At 36.2% G+C, this 17,425-nt stretch overlaps 1 protein-coding gene across 34 annotated transcripts in view; it reads left to right on the forward strand.

The window, feature by feature from the left end:
* The window catches only part of ATP2B2 (ATPase plasma membrane Ca2+ transporting 2), a 408,804-nt gene extending 392,328 nt beyond the window's left edge, over nucleotides 1–16,476 (forward strand). For 11 of the 34 annotated variants that reach the window (XM_071755377.1, XM_071755378.1, XM_071755369.1 and 8 more), the window contains one exon: nucleotides 12,930–16,476. In XM_071755377.1, the coding sequence (XP_071611478.1) occupies nucleotides 12,930–13,241 (312 nt within the window). In that variant the 3' untranslated portion in view covers nucleotides 13,242–16,476. Of the gene's footprint in view, nucleotides 1–2,833; nucleotides 3,006–8,842; nucleotides 9,544–12,929 lie in introns of those variants that run through there. The other 23 variants (XM_071755355.1, XM_071755354.1, XM_071755360.1 and 20 more) reach the window with 8 other exon arrangements.
* The last annotated feature ends 949 nt before the right edge of the window (nucleotides 16,477–17,425 follow it).

The raw sequence follows: 17,425 nt of genomic DNA on the forward strand, positions 1-17,425 counted from the left end.
GTCAGATAAAAGGCAACCTCCTTGTTTTATGCCTTTTCATGTAGCTTTCAATATAGAAAACAATGCAGTAGCCCGGTGTCAGTGGAAGGGAAACTGGTTTTGCTCATGCAGAAATGTTACTTTATTAAAAAAATATCCTGCTAGGACATTAGCTGAGTGATAGCAGGGTCCTCTTCATGGTAACAGAATCAGAAAAGTATTTGTTCTGCCAGGACTGTTCTGCTTGCATATGATATATTCATTTCCTTCACTGCTAATCATGGTATTTTTATTAGCTGTGTGTACCTGAAAAATATGTATCTTCTAGACTACAGAGAAAAATGAGAGAGGTGAAAAATTCCAACCTTAGAAATCAGCACCATTTGTAGGACAGTGTATTTAACTCAGGACCTGTAATCAAAACATGATGGCATCCTGAATTCTGTTGGAATTTTTTCAGCCTTTTCATGATGTGTGATTTATCATTTACTTTCTCCCTTTTTAGCAACTTGACTTTTTCTAAATAAATGCATTCTGTTGTAATTAAAAAATAACATCCTAATTTAAAATACAATTTTTTTTTTTATTTAGATGAACTCTTCTTTGTTGTTTGCTTTTTTTGGTAAAAGATAAACTTTTGGGGCAAATTCTTCTCTTGTTCCTTGGCTCCAGGCAAAGCACAGCCCCTGCAGCTCTTAAGATTTTGCAAAGGTTGTCAACCTCCCTCTAGGAATTGTATCTCTGAAGCTCTGTAGTTACTTTCTTCAGGAGAACAAGCAAAGCACATGCCTGTAATTCATGTTCTCTGAAGAAACTCTGAAATACAGATTCCCTTACCTTTTCACTCTCACACTAAGGCCTTTCAGTTTATTAGGAAGACATTTGTACATCTAGAAATGCCCTTTGGCTTAGGATTTATCATCTGTGTCTTCCACAATGATTTGCACTTCATTCTCTCAATAAGAATCTTTTAAAATTTTTTTCTGAATGGTCTCTTTTGAAGAGTGCTCTGTCACCTGTGTTAGATCATGAAAACCCAAGATCTGTATTTAATTCTATTTTTATACAGTGAACACTGCAGGTGAGTAGTTAATATATCTTCATCTCTAACCAGTGGTTTGAGCCATGTGGGGTTTTTTTCTAGATGCCCATGTGACCCTTAGCTAATGATTCACTTGCACCCCTGTTCCATATGCTAACTCATCTCATACTGTATCTTTTTACTGGGATATTGGTACTGGACAAGGGATTGAAAATAAGTCTGCTGCAGAAAACCCTGAGAGCAAAGCTGTAAAATGTTGTGATGACTGCTTAATATTACACATCTATGAGTGTGCACACTTAAATGGAGGTTGTAAATAGGACTCTGATTGGTAAACAGCAGGTCAGTGAACAAATCAGATGTTTCATGGTTTTCTAGTAAATTTTCAGTGTGATCTTTTTACACCAGTAACCTTTGATCCCTTTTACAGCTGGCTGTGATATTATTATTTCCATAAAAACATGCAGGAAAACAAACTGTCATGTCCAAAGATAAGATGATTGGAGGCTATACATCCATTCCTAGTAAAGATGAAGCCATATTGAATTTGTTTATTCCTAAAACTGACCAGAACACAAAATGCTAGCCAATTGCTTTTAATGCTTTCAATGTGGAAAATTTAGGAGGGCTTGCACCAAGATTTATGCTGGTTTAATTGAGAAATACACCACTTTACCTCCCCCCAACTACTTTATAAGCTGTGTATCTTCAGGAATCTGGGCTGCAAGATTGGGAGCAAGTCTGAGAAAAGTGGGTCACTTGAAATAAGTAGCTGGTTGAATTCTAGTTGATTAGGCTGTTACTTCATCACACTGTGGTTGTGCTGATGTAATGAAAGAAACATTTTGGTGTCTAGAGATTTGTAGGCAGATATTTTACTCTGATATTGCTTGCTGCCAATCCCTGGCTTTATTACATTTGTCCAGAGACTGCTTCATTATTGGGTTATACTGGTGACAAAGAATGCCTTGATAAATTCAGCTTTCTTAAATTGATCATCTCTGGTGAATTAAGCACTCAGGAAGGCATTTAGAATGGATATATCAAACAGTGCATACAACAGGCATGAAAATAATAGAAAATTGTAATGTTCCCTGCTGCAGTAGTCAGTCTAGTTCCATCTCATTTTCTGGATGATTGCAAGTGCTCTGTGTAAGGCTGAAATATTAATAATATTTCAAAATCTGCAGTTATAAAAGATAAACATTAATTGTCAGTATGCTTATTTTCTACAAACTTTCATTAAAAAAAAGATTAAAACCTGAAACATTTTCTATCTTACCAAGGTAGGATAGTGACAAACCCTGGTTTTATAGACAAAATAGAGTCGTATTTTGAATATTTTAAAGGTGTTTTTTTGTTTGGTTTTGTGTTGTCCCTGTCCCCCCCTCCCAAATTCCAGATAAGTGGCCGAATTTCCTCCCTCTGGAAGAACACCTAGAGAACAATAACAAAGTAATTTTATTCTCAGTAGGAAAAAAGTAGCTATTAGCTATATCAACTATTCCAGTTTATTTACTTTAGCTACATATAAATAAGATGGTTTATATTTTAAAGACTGTTATTTCAAATCTTGAAGTTGTTTAAACTGATGCAGTTCCACTGCCTCCTATGGAGCTGTTTCAATTTATCTCGGCAAAAAATTTGGATCACTCCATAGCTCCCAAACATGAAAAGGAGCACTTAAAAGCGTTTATTTCAACTGAAGTGAAACTGTGTGCGCGGTTGATTTGTTGTTTTACGTTATTATTCCTGTCAGTTATGCTGTATCCATACTTTAAGCAACTTGTCTCATTCTTTCCTCCATTACAGATCGAAGTAGTCAATACTTTCAAGAGTGGCACTTCCTTTCAGGGGGCTCTCAGGAGACAGTCCTCCGTCACAAGCCAGACCCAGGATGTAACCAATATTTCTAGCCCTAGTCACGTATCGTTATCCAATGCTCTTTCCTCTCCTACCAGCACATCTGCTGCTGCAGCTGGGCGTGAGTGTGTATTCTTACTGCATCAGACCTACAGAGATGCCAACTTGGTGTAGCAGTCAGTTGAGACTCAGCTACTTTGCCCTTTCCCCTTCTGCCCTCTGGTGTCTATCAGCTTCCTCATCCCCAGAAACAGTAACCTGGTTACTTTGTGTACAGTAGATACTCTCTGGGATTTTTTTCTCTCTCTAGACAGGGATTTCTAGTCGTTCTGGTTTTATCTGAGACATCTGTGTCATGTTTTCTCAGTCTCACCGGACGTACTTTCTACTGCTTATCAAGTATATTCTTTAAATGATTGTGTGAATATCTTATGTGAAGCAAGACAGCTTGTCAAGAGCAAGGATCATTCCATCTGGAACTGTACAATCCATGACACTCATGTCCAAGAAAGACATATTCTAATTAGCACAGGTACAGGAAAGAGCAAGGCAGTAGAGAGTCTAATTGATGATACAAGGCTCAGGGATTCACCTGAATGGTGAAAGAAGAGATTTGTTACTTCTAAATTCACTGGGAAGTAGGTAGTAAGGAAGGAAGGAGCCAGATGTTTAAGGGCAGCACTGCAACAACAAAAGTGGTAACAAATTTGTTAGAAGCAGCAGGTTTCTACATGCTGAAGTCCTGATGCAGCTTTCTTCTGTATGCAAAGCATCTAGTGAGGAGGCACTGAACAAAACCACAGAAGCTGCTAACAAGAGGGCTGCCTCACTAACAATAAAGTTCCAGACTCCTAGACATCTAACTTTGGTCTTATACTTTAATTTATACAGGACTGTAAGTAGCTAATCTGTTTTACAGCATAGCTAGCATTGAAAAAAGATTTTTAGAACTAAGTGTACAAGCTTGTCACTTACAGATAAATGCAGCATATTCCTTATGTGAGTTTCATTAAAAGTTGGCCAAATAGACAAGAAGCCAGTCTTGCCTGCTGGGCCAACAGAGAGGGGGAAGGCAGGCAGAGACAAGGCAAACTAGAGAAGGAAATAAAGTTCCAGAAGTCTTGCAGAAAAAAAAAAAAGAATCCTGACCTTTCCATTCAGTTTAAATATCTGAACAGCAAGATTTAGACAAACATGTAGTTTTGTTGGAATTACAAGTCAAAGGAGAAACGTTGATTTTGCCAGGAACCTCAAGAGCAATTCAAGTCCCAACTTTAGCAGTTGCTCCCTGGGGGAAATTTGTGTGTTTTCCAGAGAGGTTTGGCCTTGCCAGCTTTGCATCTCTTGATTGTGCTGCCATGGGTGGTGCTGGGGAGTCAAAGTCAGGGAGCTGGGTGCCCCAGGCACTGTAACCTGCTGCTGAGAATGCAGAACCCATCTTCCCTCATTCCCAGCCTGAGCAGGACACAAACACACTCTAACCAGCCTTTCATCCAGAAAACCATTCTCCACAATAGGATTTCTACATTTGAGCAGAAAACAAAGCAACTTATTCTGCTGTGCCAAATGCTTCAGTAACATCCTGGAGCCAGCAGGCAGAAAGCACAGATCTAATAAAACAGACAATTTTTCTTCCCTCTCTTCTCCCCATTGCAGCAAAACAACTAAGAACTGAATAGTTTTGTGTCTTGACGAAGGCTTCACCAGGTTATGAGCTTAAGTTAATTAATAGGAGAAAGGATAATCTGCTACATTCTGTCTTATTTGGAAAAATAAAACAGGTCTATAGAGCTCTTCAGTTACAGTCACACACTTCATCAGTAAAATAAAAAACCTATGACTGATTTGTTAAGCTACCCAGAGGACAGTTAGAGGCTGCACCTTTTTAAGTGGTTATTCTGATCTGTTAGTATTTTATTACCACAATATAATATCTGTTTAGTATTAAACCAGTGTGTGCTTCCCATGATAACCCTTAAGTAAAATTTTAATTAATACAGTGATACAAACTTAATGAATGACAGTGGAAAACAAAACAAACAAAAACATTGTTTCATTTTTATATTGGCTATTTATAGTTGGCTGCTCATATTGCAGAACCTAGAAATCCTTTCCTAATGCACATCTCATAGAAATGGGGCTTGTTTTTGTGAATTGGCATTTCCTGAGAAAATTTCACTTGCAAAAGGCACACCTAGGTCTGCTTAAAATGTATAAGGTGGGACAGGACTGATTGCTTTCCTCTTAGCTGCTCAGAATGCACTAAACCCTAAATCATTACCTTCCAAATGTGGGGCAGAAGGGAATAACAGAATATTTGTACATGTAATTTTGAAGCCTTTCCCTCTCTTCTGGAATTTAAAAAATGTGTATATGTAAATATACTATGAAGAATATCAAGGGAAAGTCTCAGGGGTGCAGCAAATATGAGATATGGTCAGGAAGATTTGTTTTCAGCTCAGCATGTTGCAACAATTGGGATGTTTCAAATGTCATTTTGGGTTCCCTAAGTGCAGAGGTTCTGATATCACTAATTAAAAAAAAAAAAAAAAAAACCAAAAAAAAACACCACATGATGCTGCATCAATAAGAATATGTAACCCCAATTTAATAGATGATTTATGCAGTTCTTTACTAACTGTATAGCTTTTAAATACACAGTTCACTGTGACACTGATCTGTGACATTTCTTCTGCAGAATTTTAACAATGTTTTAAAAAAACATCTTTTTTTATAGTATTTTGAGGCAGATTAATGTTCAACTCAAAGTTTAGGGCATGCTCTAAAAGCAATATGCCTGTTAAGTGCAGACACATCTGCAATACTTTGTGAAAGAGATTTAGTCAGTTATTACCTGAATTTTTCAGCTACTTATAAATCTGGCACATTCTGGTCTTTCATAAGGTTATGGAACACCTTAATTGAAAGCAATTTATTACACAAAGGAATGTTTACTGCAGTATTTAAGTTTCCCTAGTTATGCTGATATTTTTTAGCTGTTTTGGTTTTGCCAGTAACAAATTACAGATTTTTGGATGTCAGCATTAATTGGTAACAATGAGGTCCATATTATCTGTCTGATCTCTTTTGAAAAATGTTGCAGTTTTAAAATATGCATAGTGAAAATTTCTACAATGTGAAACCTGGGGTTTTATATACTGATAAAAAATTACTACAAAAATTATTTAAATGAAAACTAAATATGCAAACATATTTAATATGCACACATTTAGGCTACAGAAAATGAAAATGGGACAAAAAAGGCTCTGTATGGTCTCAGCCAAGTTACCAGGTTCTGTTGTGCATAAAAAGACACACACATACATACCTACAGAACCCTCCTGTCAATGGAAAGCTGTTACACTACAGAGTTAAAGCTCATTTTAGGTACCAGGCTAATCCCATAACACCTCGGGTGGACACGTATTTCATATGCATTTCTTTTTACTTTGGGGAAAATAAAATCACATCCAGTTGGACAGCAGAGCATCTCTTCACTTTTGAAACTCAGAATCAGTTCCACAAAATGTTAGCTGGTGCTTAAAATTATATATATGCTTAAAGCCTTTGCTACTACACTGCTTAATTAGGTAGAGGGTGAGTAGATTTAACTGTACACAAAGTAAACAAGTTACTCTTTATCCTAATCTCTTTGCCTCTGGTTCTCAGATGGTTTTTATATTATTAGTAGGTAACCCCTTCAAACAAAAGTTAATGTTCCTTTGTACTTGCCTTTCCTCCTTCCTCTCATTCATATATTTAGTTAATACTGTTCCTAAGTGGAAGCAGCCAGAAACTTCAAGTCCCTTACAACAAAACCTTTCTTTCATAAAAGGTTATAATTAAAAAATAATTGTTAAGTGTAGGAAATACTGAGGTAATAACAAAACAAAACTCCCAGATCACAAATCTGCAGTAGTTCCTAAATTTGCAAGTTCCTTTTGCTTTGTTCTGTTGAGGTCTGTCATTTTTGTCTGAGATTTTAAGGATTCCACAAGATGACTTGGAACTTTTTTTTTTATATAAAAACTCCAGCATTAGTGGCCTCAAGGCACTTGTAAGGATGACAGAGGAAAAAATACACTGTGAGGACTCTATATTTTATAGCAGCCAGTTAAAATCTTACCAAAAAAGCACAATACAGTCTCAGGAGTATTTGTCCATGCTACAGATCTCTAAACATTTTGAGGGTTTCCAAGTGTTTTCAAGGAAAAGAAAAGCATAGCTTCCTCAGTGCTGTATTTTTGCTCAGGTTGATATTTTGAAGGGCTATAAGAAGCAAAAGTAGGGCTAATTTCCATGGAAAGACATATTTTTCCATTTTCCCTCTAATTAAATAAAATAGCCAATTTTTTTCAGACTTGCCAGGAAACTGTCATTTATAGGTAGCAGCTTTTCACATGTAACCTGTGCTTCAGAGTGAGAAGGACATAAGGATCTGCAAATTGTGCCAAGAGACATTCAGCAAACTGAATTCTTGTGCAAATTGCAGTCCTTTTACTGATAAGTAATTTTAAAGTGCAAGCTTAGCTCAGCTTTTTATAATCTGTCATGTATGAAAACAGATTCTTTTGTATCAAGAAAAAGTATTTACTGTTCCAATAGCTTTTGCTTTTCTGTATTTCTTATGTATTTAGTTTTATATAAATAGAATCACTGTTAGGTTGGACAGACAAAACAGTAATAGGAAAACTTAAGTCTGGATCAAATTTTCTCAAGAAGAAACATAGGAACAAATTTCTTCCCCCCAAAATCTTCTCTTTTTATAAAAGTTAAAGTTATAGTCCAGTATTTATCTATATTCAAACCAAGTCCAGTGGGCTCACCAGCCAACAAGTCAGTTGCCTTCTGAGGCAAATTGGTATAACCACCACATGAGGAAGTGGAACAAGCAGAACTTAAATGAAGTCCACTTCTTAAATTATATTTATAAAATATAATCATTTGAGAACATCATTAAACTGGAGACAGAGATACTAGACTAAAGCTTAGAAGTTCTGGCTGGCTGTAATCAAGATTTCACAATCTTGCTGGGATGTGCAACATCAAAATCAACAACTGTGTGTCTTCCCTGTAGGGAAACTTAGTAGATTCCAAGTCTAAATGAAAACCCAAGTCCTCAACTGGAGACAGAGCATGGCAAGAAGGTTTAGACTCCTAAAGCAGAAATATTTTCTTTCAAAGGGTTGTATAATGAAGCTTTTCCCAATCTAATACAAAAAATGTCAAGCTCCATAATTGTGCAACAGTCCTATAGTAAAGGAGATATGCAATGGAAAGTGGAAACCCTACATATGGTTCTGATCTCATACCCTTAAATTCAGTGGGATAACAACCATGTGAAGTTTTGGGAAATGAGAATCAGGCCTGAGGATTTCACAGAATATGTAGGTATTCTATTTTCCTCTTGCTGCATGTGGTTTGACTTTTCAGCATTTACTGCACCTTTATGTAGAAAGAAAGTAGTATGCATAATGTTATAAATATGTTTCACTCACTGAAGTAGAAACCTAGAAATTATAACTTTTCTTAAATTTATTGGGATTTTATTTTATCTGTGACTTTGCTCCAATTCTGACTCATACAAATCCACAACATTTACAGGTGACTCCAACACATGAAATACCACCTCCTGTGAATACCTAATCTTGATTTTACTGACCAGAACCTGAGAGGATTAAAAAAAGAAACAAACACAAATACACTGAAGATAGGCTTTCTATTTCCAGGCTTTACATATGAAATAGTATTTGGCTAAACTCATTTACCTTTGTATAGCTATAGTCTTGATATAGAATAGTATCAGTTAAAGATAAGAGTTGGCATCTCTTTGCAAAACTGACCTCTTGTTCACAATTTTATACTAATCACCCTACTGATCTCTCAGTATTGAATTTACTTGCTTTTGCAGTACCCTACTCTCTACTGTCTGAATATTAAATGTGTTTGTTTTCCCAGAGGGCTAGAGAACATTGGACAAAAGGGTTCAGCAGGAGAGAGTGAAATAAAAAGAGGTTGTGAGTCTTTAACCTTGAGCCTGAAATGAATGTGAACCAAACTCAAGATACTTGGCTTATATGAAGCCAGGTAAACATTCGAGTATAAGCCCACACACTATCAACCATAACACATCTGTTGGTGCTTACCAGGCCGTGTGTATTTTGCCTAGATTGCTGTACTTAGGAGTGAGATTCTGAACTTCATCTTTTTTTATTTCTGATGGAAAAATTTGTAGTATCTAAAATTCTATTTCTTTTATTTTTCTTGCCTGATGCAGTATAATATAACTTTCAAGGTGGGATGAAACTGAAGAGTTTTTTCTGTTACAGCTACAGAGAAGAAAGAAGTGGAAACTTATAGCAGTGTCAAAATTGTCCTGAAGTGTTGTCCCCACAGTCTTTTGTTTAAAAGCAGTTCATTTTTTTATGTTGTCTCCATTACTGTGAGAAAAGGGAGCTGTATCACACTGTTTGTCTTCCCTTGGCATTGTCAGCATCATAAAGAAACATCATTACATGAACTCTACACAGTTCATAATAAACCAACACTTCCCAGGTTCTATCCATCATGGGTATGTCCCTGCTTTTACATGCTGTACAACCATAACACCATTATATGAAGTTCATCTGCTTTATTTTATCTTAAAAAAAAAAATAAAATGTGGGCTTTGCTTCAGCAGAGTCCCTTAGCATTTTTACATCACATAATACTTCCAATCTTGAACCTAAGCATGAAAGAATATTAAAATAATTTGTTACTGTAACACCATGTAACTTTGGCTAAATAAGATTTATCCAGTTCTTTGCTTAAATTTGGTAGTATTATTATATGAACATTAAAATGCCACCTTTGTTTCCACTAATATAATGAAAGAAGCAAGTTTTGTCCCTGTAAGCAGTAACTGGATACCTTGGGGTATGAATAAGATTTTTAATTATATTGTAATGCAGAAATTCTGTCACTAGATGAGGTGTGACTCTAAAGAAGTAAATGTTTTCTTCTAGATGCTAAGCTAAATATGCAAAATCTAAAGTTCAAGAGGGAGTTTGTCCTTAGGTGAAAGACCATTGGAAAAAATGTATACATCTCTGAAACTGCAGAGTAATTCTAAGAGAAGACAGCTTTCTACAGCTCCTTAGTGAAGAAGACTTACTAGCAAGCTAACTTTATGTATTCTCAGCTTTAGGGATTTGCCCAAGTGTGGCCCTTACCATTACATTCAGAAGATTAACTGCTTCAGGTTACTTCAGCCCATCTGAACTACTTCTAAGTTAATATTTCCAGTAAAAATCACTACAAACAAGTAAAAGCTATTCTAGTAATACCTAAATGTTCCTGCAAGACTCAAACATCCATGCCAAAACTTTGCCAGAGAACTTAGATGCCAGATTTTGATATTAAAAGCAATGTAGATGCTTTACCTACTATGGAACTTGGAGCTTTCTATATTGAAATGAGTTCCTCCCTTGCTAACCTGTAGAGGCTTAAATACAGTTTGTGCAACTTCAAGAGAAGCTTTATTTTCATTGGATTCTGCTGAATCTATCCAGGCAAATTGCAAACTTTTTTATTTAAGAACAAATTTACCTTTATTAATAAGAATACACCTGGCAAACAGAACCTGTATCTATGCAGTAAGAAGTAGCTGGATTCAAGGGAATCAAGTTCCTTTTTTACTTGGTAAGATACAGTGAACAACTGCAACTGAGATGCTGTTTTTATTTAGAGAGGAGAAAGACCAGGTAGCTTTACAGAAAATGTTACAAAAAACTTTTCTGATTTAAAATAAGACAAGATTGCCTTGAAAAACATACCATTTTTCACATTGTTTAGACTAATTATTTGTGCTTTTAAAATACAAGATAGAGAGGCATAGATGAGGGAATCAGTATGTCACCTCTCTTTCCTGAGTTCAAATCCAGCCTTTAGTAATGCAAATGAATCAAATATTCCAGTCTTATTTGCTCACTATACAGAACCATCACATAGTGCAGCACAACTCAGAGATACAGCTCTCAGAAACACCTGGTTTTTAAATCCAGGTCCTGGGTCACTGAGGTGTTAGGTACACTGTACAATTCTAGTGTGTAGGATTTTTTCTTCTTATCTTCCTCTTGCCTTGCACCTCTGCCAACCTCCTAAAACCTTGCAGTGTGCCCAGATCTGGACAAGCTGTTCCTGTACCACTCCAATCCTCTTATTTTTGAGCATAAGCAGTCACATGAATGACTTTCTGTACTGTGCCCTTCTGTTACCAAATGTATGTCTGAAGAGAAGGAAGAGTATTTGGACTGACCAAACAACCAAATTTAGAGATTATAATCAAGGACCGGTGTCAAAAGAGATCAAAATCCAAGTTAGCTGCTTTTTGCTGGAATTCTAGACAACTCCAACCACAGGATCAGCCAGATCCCACAGCCATAGCACTGTGATCTCATGTCATTACTAAAATGATCTCTGCCACTTAAAAGAGGAATTGAAGCCTTACCAATTCGTGGTTTATTAAGGCAACATTTCATGTAAATTAAGGCAGCATATTTCATGTAAAAAGATACACATCACCCACCCCAAACCATTTCAAATGTGTGTGGAGAATGCCTGCTTGCACCTTTTCTGCCTCTGCCTGTGTTTTGGTCTCCCCCCTAAGAAATGCTAAAAATTCGCTCATGGACTACATGGAAGTAGAAGGATAGAACTCATACTTAGTCATAAAACATTTGCCAACAGATCACGTTTTCCCATTCTGTTTTTTCCTCTCTGCCCCCCCCCCCCTTCCCCCTCCTACCTTTCAAAAAGTTATGTTTACTCAGCAGAAAACTAGCACAAACCTTCACTTCTTTTCAGAGCTTGTAGGTCCCTGTAGACAGCATTCCCCCCCTCTTTGCCCACTCCTGGAGGGCCTTTGTGTCCCCACTCCACAATGCTCCTCACTCTGTTCCTCTCCCTTCCTCCTGACAAAGCAATTTGCACTGTCCCCCCAGTCCCATGGGCTGAGTCCTGGAGCTAATTTTCACCTGTGTTCTTACTGTCAGGTGGTTAATGACATTAGACTGACCCTGGCATCAGTCAGCTGGCCTAAATTAAAGACTGCATATATGGCATAAATTGTGTCACTTTCAGCATTTAACTGTACAGATTTACAACTGAGACACAGAAAATGAAAGCTTGCTGTTTAACCACATAGTTCAATTCAACCCAACAATCAATACCTTATTCTATTATATGTTTTATATATATTAAAAAGTTAAATGGCTAGAACAGTGGGTCTATACTCGAGTGTTTACCTCACATATGCATGAAGGAAAAATAAAAGTTGGTTCAACAATACTATGTTCACATTATCCAGGCTTCCAAGTGTAGTTGTTGTGTGCAAGTTATCTCTGTTCATGTGGTAACTGTGATTTTTATTTTTTTTTTTATTCCCCCGTGGTAGCATGATTATGCTTAGTACTTTGTCTGCTTGGCTTTTTGTGCTCTTGGCTGCATTCATTTAGGTTTTGCTTTAAATCATTGATATGACTTATAGTTTTTACACTTGGCTCCTGTGTGTGTCTCATACGTACCCATCCAACCGTGTCTGTGTTCTGTGCTTTTCTGTTTGTGAAGTGTGATATGTTATGTGTAATGTTTTCGTTTTTTTTTTTTTTAACAATACAAAAGAGACTTTTTTAATTAAAAAAGCCCTCCTACTTACTCACTGCAAAACTATCAACATGCATGGTTCTACATTTGCATTACAATTAACATGGCTTGTCTTTTACTAGGGATGTACCACACGAGTGGACGTTCGCTTTCTTTAACCAGTACTTCCCATCAGTTCTTTGATGGCTTTAAACTTGATTTATTTTAATATTGCAGTTGGTACAGATATTCAAAATGCACATAACTGAGCCACTCGTTTATGCATATAACATCCAGAGACTATGGACTTCCAGCTGCCTGCACTGCCCTAACCATATGCTACATTTTTCACAAAGTATTCTCTAACACGGCGCTGCCCTTCCCAGGTGCTGCCTCTGACACCTCTTTCCTTTTTTCCCCCCAGATCCGCGTCGTGAAGGCATTCCGTAGCTCTCTCTATGAAGGTTTAGAAAAACCAGAATCTAGAACCTCTATTCACAACTTTATGACTCATCCTGAATTTAGGATAGAAGATTCCCAGCCCCACATCCCACTCATTGATGACACAGACCTAGAAGAAGACCCTGCTCTCAAGAAAAACTCGAGTCCACCGTCTTCGCTGAACAAGAACAACAGTGCTATCGACAGTGGAATAAATCTTACAACTGATACAAGTAAATCAGCTACCTCTTCTAGTCCAGGAAGCCCAATACATAGCCTGGAGACATCACTTTAGCTGAAAAGGTCACTGCAAAAAAATAATAAATTAAAATAAAATCAAGTAAAAAACCCCCACAGCAACCGAAATATATAAATATATATATTAAAAACATTGCTGGCTGAAAAGCTGTTTGAACTTTTATTCACTCTGAGACAAGTGAATGAATTGTTGATCACAATGGTTTTGGGGAAAGAATGAATGGCTGATTTACATACTCCCTCCCCCCCTTCTTCCCTCTCAGAAAAACAAAAACAAAAAAAATCTTCCTGCATGAATGTACTGTACACTTCTGGCCCTTTCTCTCTTTTTGTTTCCTTTTATTTCCTTTTTTTTTTTTTTTTTTCCTCCTTAAGCAGGAACTGCAGAGGACTTCTTTCTGAGGCTATTTATCCAATTCACTGGTCTGTGAGTTTTTTTGAAATGCTTGTGTGGCATGGACTCAATTGTATAGATTAATTTAAATAACTTTTTTGAAGTTGCAAAGCTTAACTTGCACAGTAGATTTGCACCAGTTGGACAGAGGAACTTAAACATTTATGAGACTATATATAGAGATATATACATATAAGTATATACAGAATTAATTATATATATGTATATATCTATCTATATATATATAGTTATATATATATAAAGTTTCTTTGTTGGCATGTTGCCTTGTTTCTGCTCAAATTGCTCTGACTATTTTAACTTATTTATGTCCTAAAAAAGAATGTAATTTGTTTACAAACCTGTAGATAATATCCTTAACTATTTGTAGGGTTAAGAAAGCACTTCCTGCCGAAGTAGTATAAAAATGGCTCAGCTCAGCTCATTGAAACCGTCTGTAATATTGCACCCTGGATATTTTATTACAACCGTGTTCTGATTTCTGCCTGATTTTATTTTTTGTTAAATAATGTAGATACTGCTAGTAAATAACAAAAGAAGCCAAAATATAACACATTGGATGTAGCATTGTGATCCTATATACAGGGAGGTAAAACAGGCTTCCTTTGTTTCAAATAAAAATCAAAATGATCAGGTTCTCTCTTTTTTTTTTCCCCTCTGATAATCTGCTTGTATTTGTTTTGGTGCAACACACAGTAACGGAGGCTAATTCATTCTTTAAACACAGCAATGACTTCAAAAATATTTTTAGAGAGTTATTATACAAAACTGAGTTGAGTTTATAAATGTAATTTAAAATAAGTTATATTTGGTTTGTCTATATGGAGACAAAACTAATGTTAAAATATTGTGATATATTGTGTTAATCCTTTTCAGTTAGTAATTTAGGCATTTATTTCCTTATTACTTGCAGAGTATGGGCTGTTGGCATTTTGGATGAAAATCACTGTAGGTTGTTGCTTCAATTTTTTTTTTTTTTAAAAAGAAAAATATAATTTCTGCACTATTAGGTCTGAACAAAACTATTAATTGTATATTGAGATGTGCTTTGTGTGTTTGTTTTTTTTTTTTTTTAACCAAGCTTGTCTTCCTGTAGTCATAAGGTATACTGAAACACAGTACATTATTTTACCTTGAGCCTTCTGCAAAGAAAGCTATTTTGAAAACCTGCAGTATGGAGGGTGAAGAGTATTTTTCAAGATGGTAACAGCCCTGGTAACTTAGAATTTATGAGCTTATATAATTGCTATGTCAACCACTTGAATGCTAAGCACTTTGTGGATCACAGATTTTTCATAAATAATTTTTGTATTTAATATAAAGTTTGCTCAGAGACTTTTCAGCATATGATCTTTTCCATAACTGTACAGTGCAAAAGACATTTTGAACTACACAACTGATTATGCCAGATGTGTTGACAAACACTCTCAAACTAGCTTGATAAATTGATTTGTTAAGGTATTGCTGGTTGTGTTAAAGTTGGCTCATAAAGTGGTGCATCTCTGCAGTCACAAGAACTAAACCAAGCCAGAACTCTCCAAAACAAGTTTAGACTCATGGCCAAACTGCAGACTGAACTGACTAAAATGTTTTCAGGGTGCATCAAGACTATTCAGCCAGGTAAAGCTCTAATTGCCAGCTTCCGGACTTTTTTGTGTAGAAGCTTGAATGTTTTTGGCTCCAAGTCTTAGATCTGATCCCAACTTCTCACTGAACAACAGAACAGGTCTTTGAAGGCACATACAAGTCTCTTTTCAACAGGTAGTGTGACCCGTTTCTTAACAGTAAAAAGCTAGCATGAAAACATAATTATTTTAGCTAACTCTTGGCAACAAAGTGATTGAAACTCAGTCAGGATTGTTTGCTTTGTAAATATGGTGATTAACCTTTGTATAACATGTATTGGGTTTCTATGGCCTATTTGGGATATCGTATTCAGAAGAAAAAAAAGTGTTACCTATATTTACAAGGAAGCCTCTAGCTTTGGACTTGAACATCTACAGAAGCTATTAATACTGGAACAATTTATTTTCAGCATTTAACACTGACTGTTTGCCTTTTTATTTTCAAACACTCTTCATAATTTTTCTTGGTTTAATTTTTTTTAAATTTCCTGTAGGAGTACCCCTCCCTAAGGTACCATTTACAGACTTGAAAACTGTTAAGAAAATGAACACTGCATTCTGTGTATATACAGCAAAACATATATAAATTGAGATGCATAGAAAACTTGGGCTTTTGTGAGCAGAGACTGTGCTTTATGTATATGATAAATGATAGACTTTTTTTTTTAAGCAGAATAGCTATGACCTTTTAACTACAAGTTGTGCATCACAATTCCTTTCTTTTCTTGCTTGACCTCTCTGTGATGGGAACAATGGATCAAAAACCAAAATGATCAGTTTGTTAAAATTCCCTGCAATATATAAATGCTCGCTCTCTACGTACTGTACTTAGCAGCATGAGATTTGTGGACAACAATACAGTGGTACATTGGCAATCCATCCCACTAGGGGTTATTAATATATGTTCATTCATCTGTTTTTATGAATTTTTTTATCTAGACAATAATTGTAAATAAAGAACTTACTCTGTCTGTTCATTTAATACTATGCAAAAGGTTATGCTTTCTATTGTTATTCTTATTCCTACAGTGTGATGCTGGAATGTTTGTGGTTTCAAAAAAAAAAAAAAAAAAAAAAGACAAAAGTAAGTAAAATATGTGATGTAAATTATTTTATAGTTTGAAACAAAATGATAAAGTTTTACTCTTGCTGCTTTCTGTCTAATAGATCTCTCTTGGCAGGAGCACAAGTGGAAAATTTAAAGAAATAAATTCACAAAGCAGCATGAACAATAATGGTCTGACCGTAACAGCTTTCTTTATTTTCACCTAAAGTCATTAGCTCTAGCTCTGGATTCCCACTGGGATTGTCTTAATGTAAAGGTGTATGTAAATCTGCTGGACTGACAGTAAGGAGCCTGCTTACCAGTCAGTGGTTACACTTCTGTTACACCCAGGCAATAAATCAGCCCAGGGTGCTTTTAATTTCTGTCTGAGGATGGGTTGGTGTAATGCCTGGGTAACTTGGTCCGTGCTGTGGTGCTGCACAGTGGTGGGATGGCTGATCTGAATGCTGCAGAGGAGTCAGCTGAAATTACTAAGTATAAAAGTAAGTAAAATGGATGAAAGCCCTGAGAATCTGCATATGAAACTATAAGTTTAATCTTGGTCCTGAGACCAGCAGACATTGAAGTCTGTTTTCCTGCCACTTTGGCCCACGTGACATATCCCTCCATTTGTATGTATCTTTTTCATCTCTTTCCCCTTCTGTCATGATCAGAGAAATGAACTTTGAAACCTGACAGAGCTGGGGAAACGAGGTCTGATAGAACTGGGGAATTCAGCCCAGGACTCGTGACCTTGAACTTAAAACCTTAAAAACTGTTGCATAAACAGCAAAAAATGAAGGAATTCCTCTTCTGGTGCTCAGACCCTCAGCCCAGAAGTTCCTCTTTTTTTTTTTTTATTTTCATCTTAAACTAATGCAGTTGTTTCCTAAGCCACAATTGAGCCTGTTATCAGGCAGTATTATTGCACTAGAATAGCAAGGTTTAGATGTCAGCCCAACAGATACGCTGGATTGAGCTTCTCACACAAGGTGTGTGCAAAGTAACTGTCATATAATCTCTTTTTCTAAAGGTAAAATGCTTCAAATTACAGATTTTCCTGTCTTCTCACCTTGATTTCAAGCTCTTGTCTACAAATTCTGTACAAGAAATATTTAAGAGGCTAAAACTACAGTGAA

Source organism: Heliangelus exortis, chromosome 12, assembly GCF_036169615.1.
Source record: "Heliangelus exortis chromosome 12, bHelExo1.hap1, whole genome shotgun sequence".
In the NCBI taxonomy this organism is placed as follows: Eukaryota; Metazoa; Chordata; class Aves; order Apodiformes; family Trochilidae; genus Heliangelus; species Heliangelus exortis.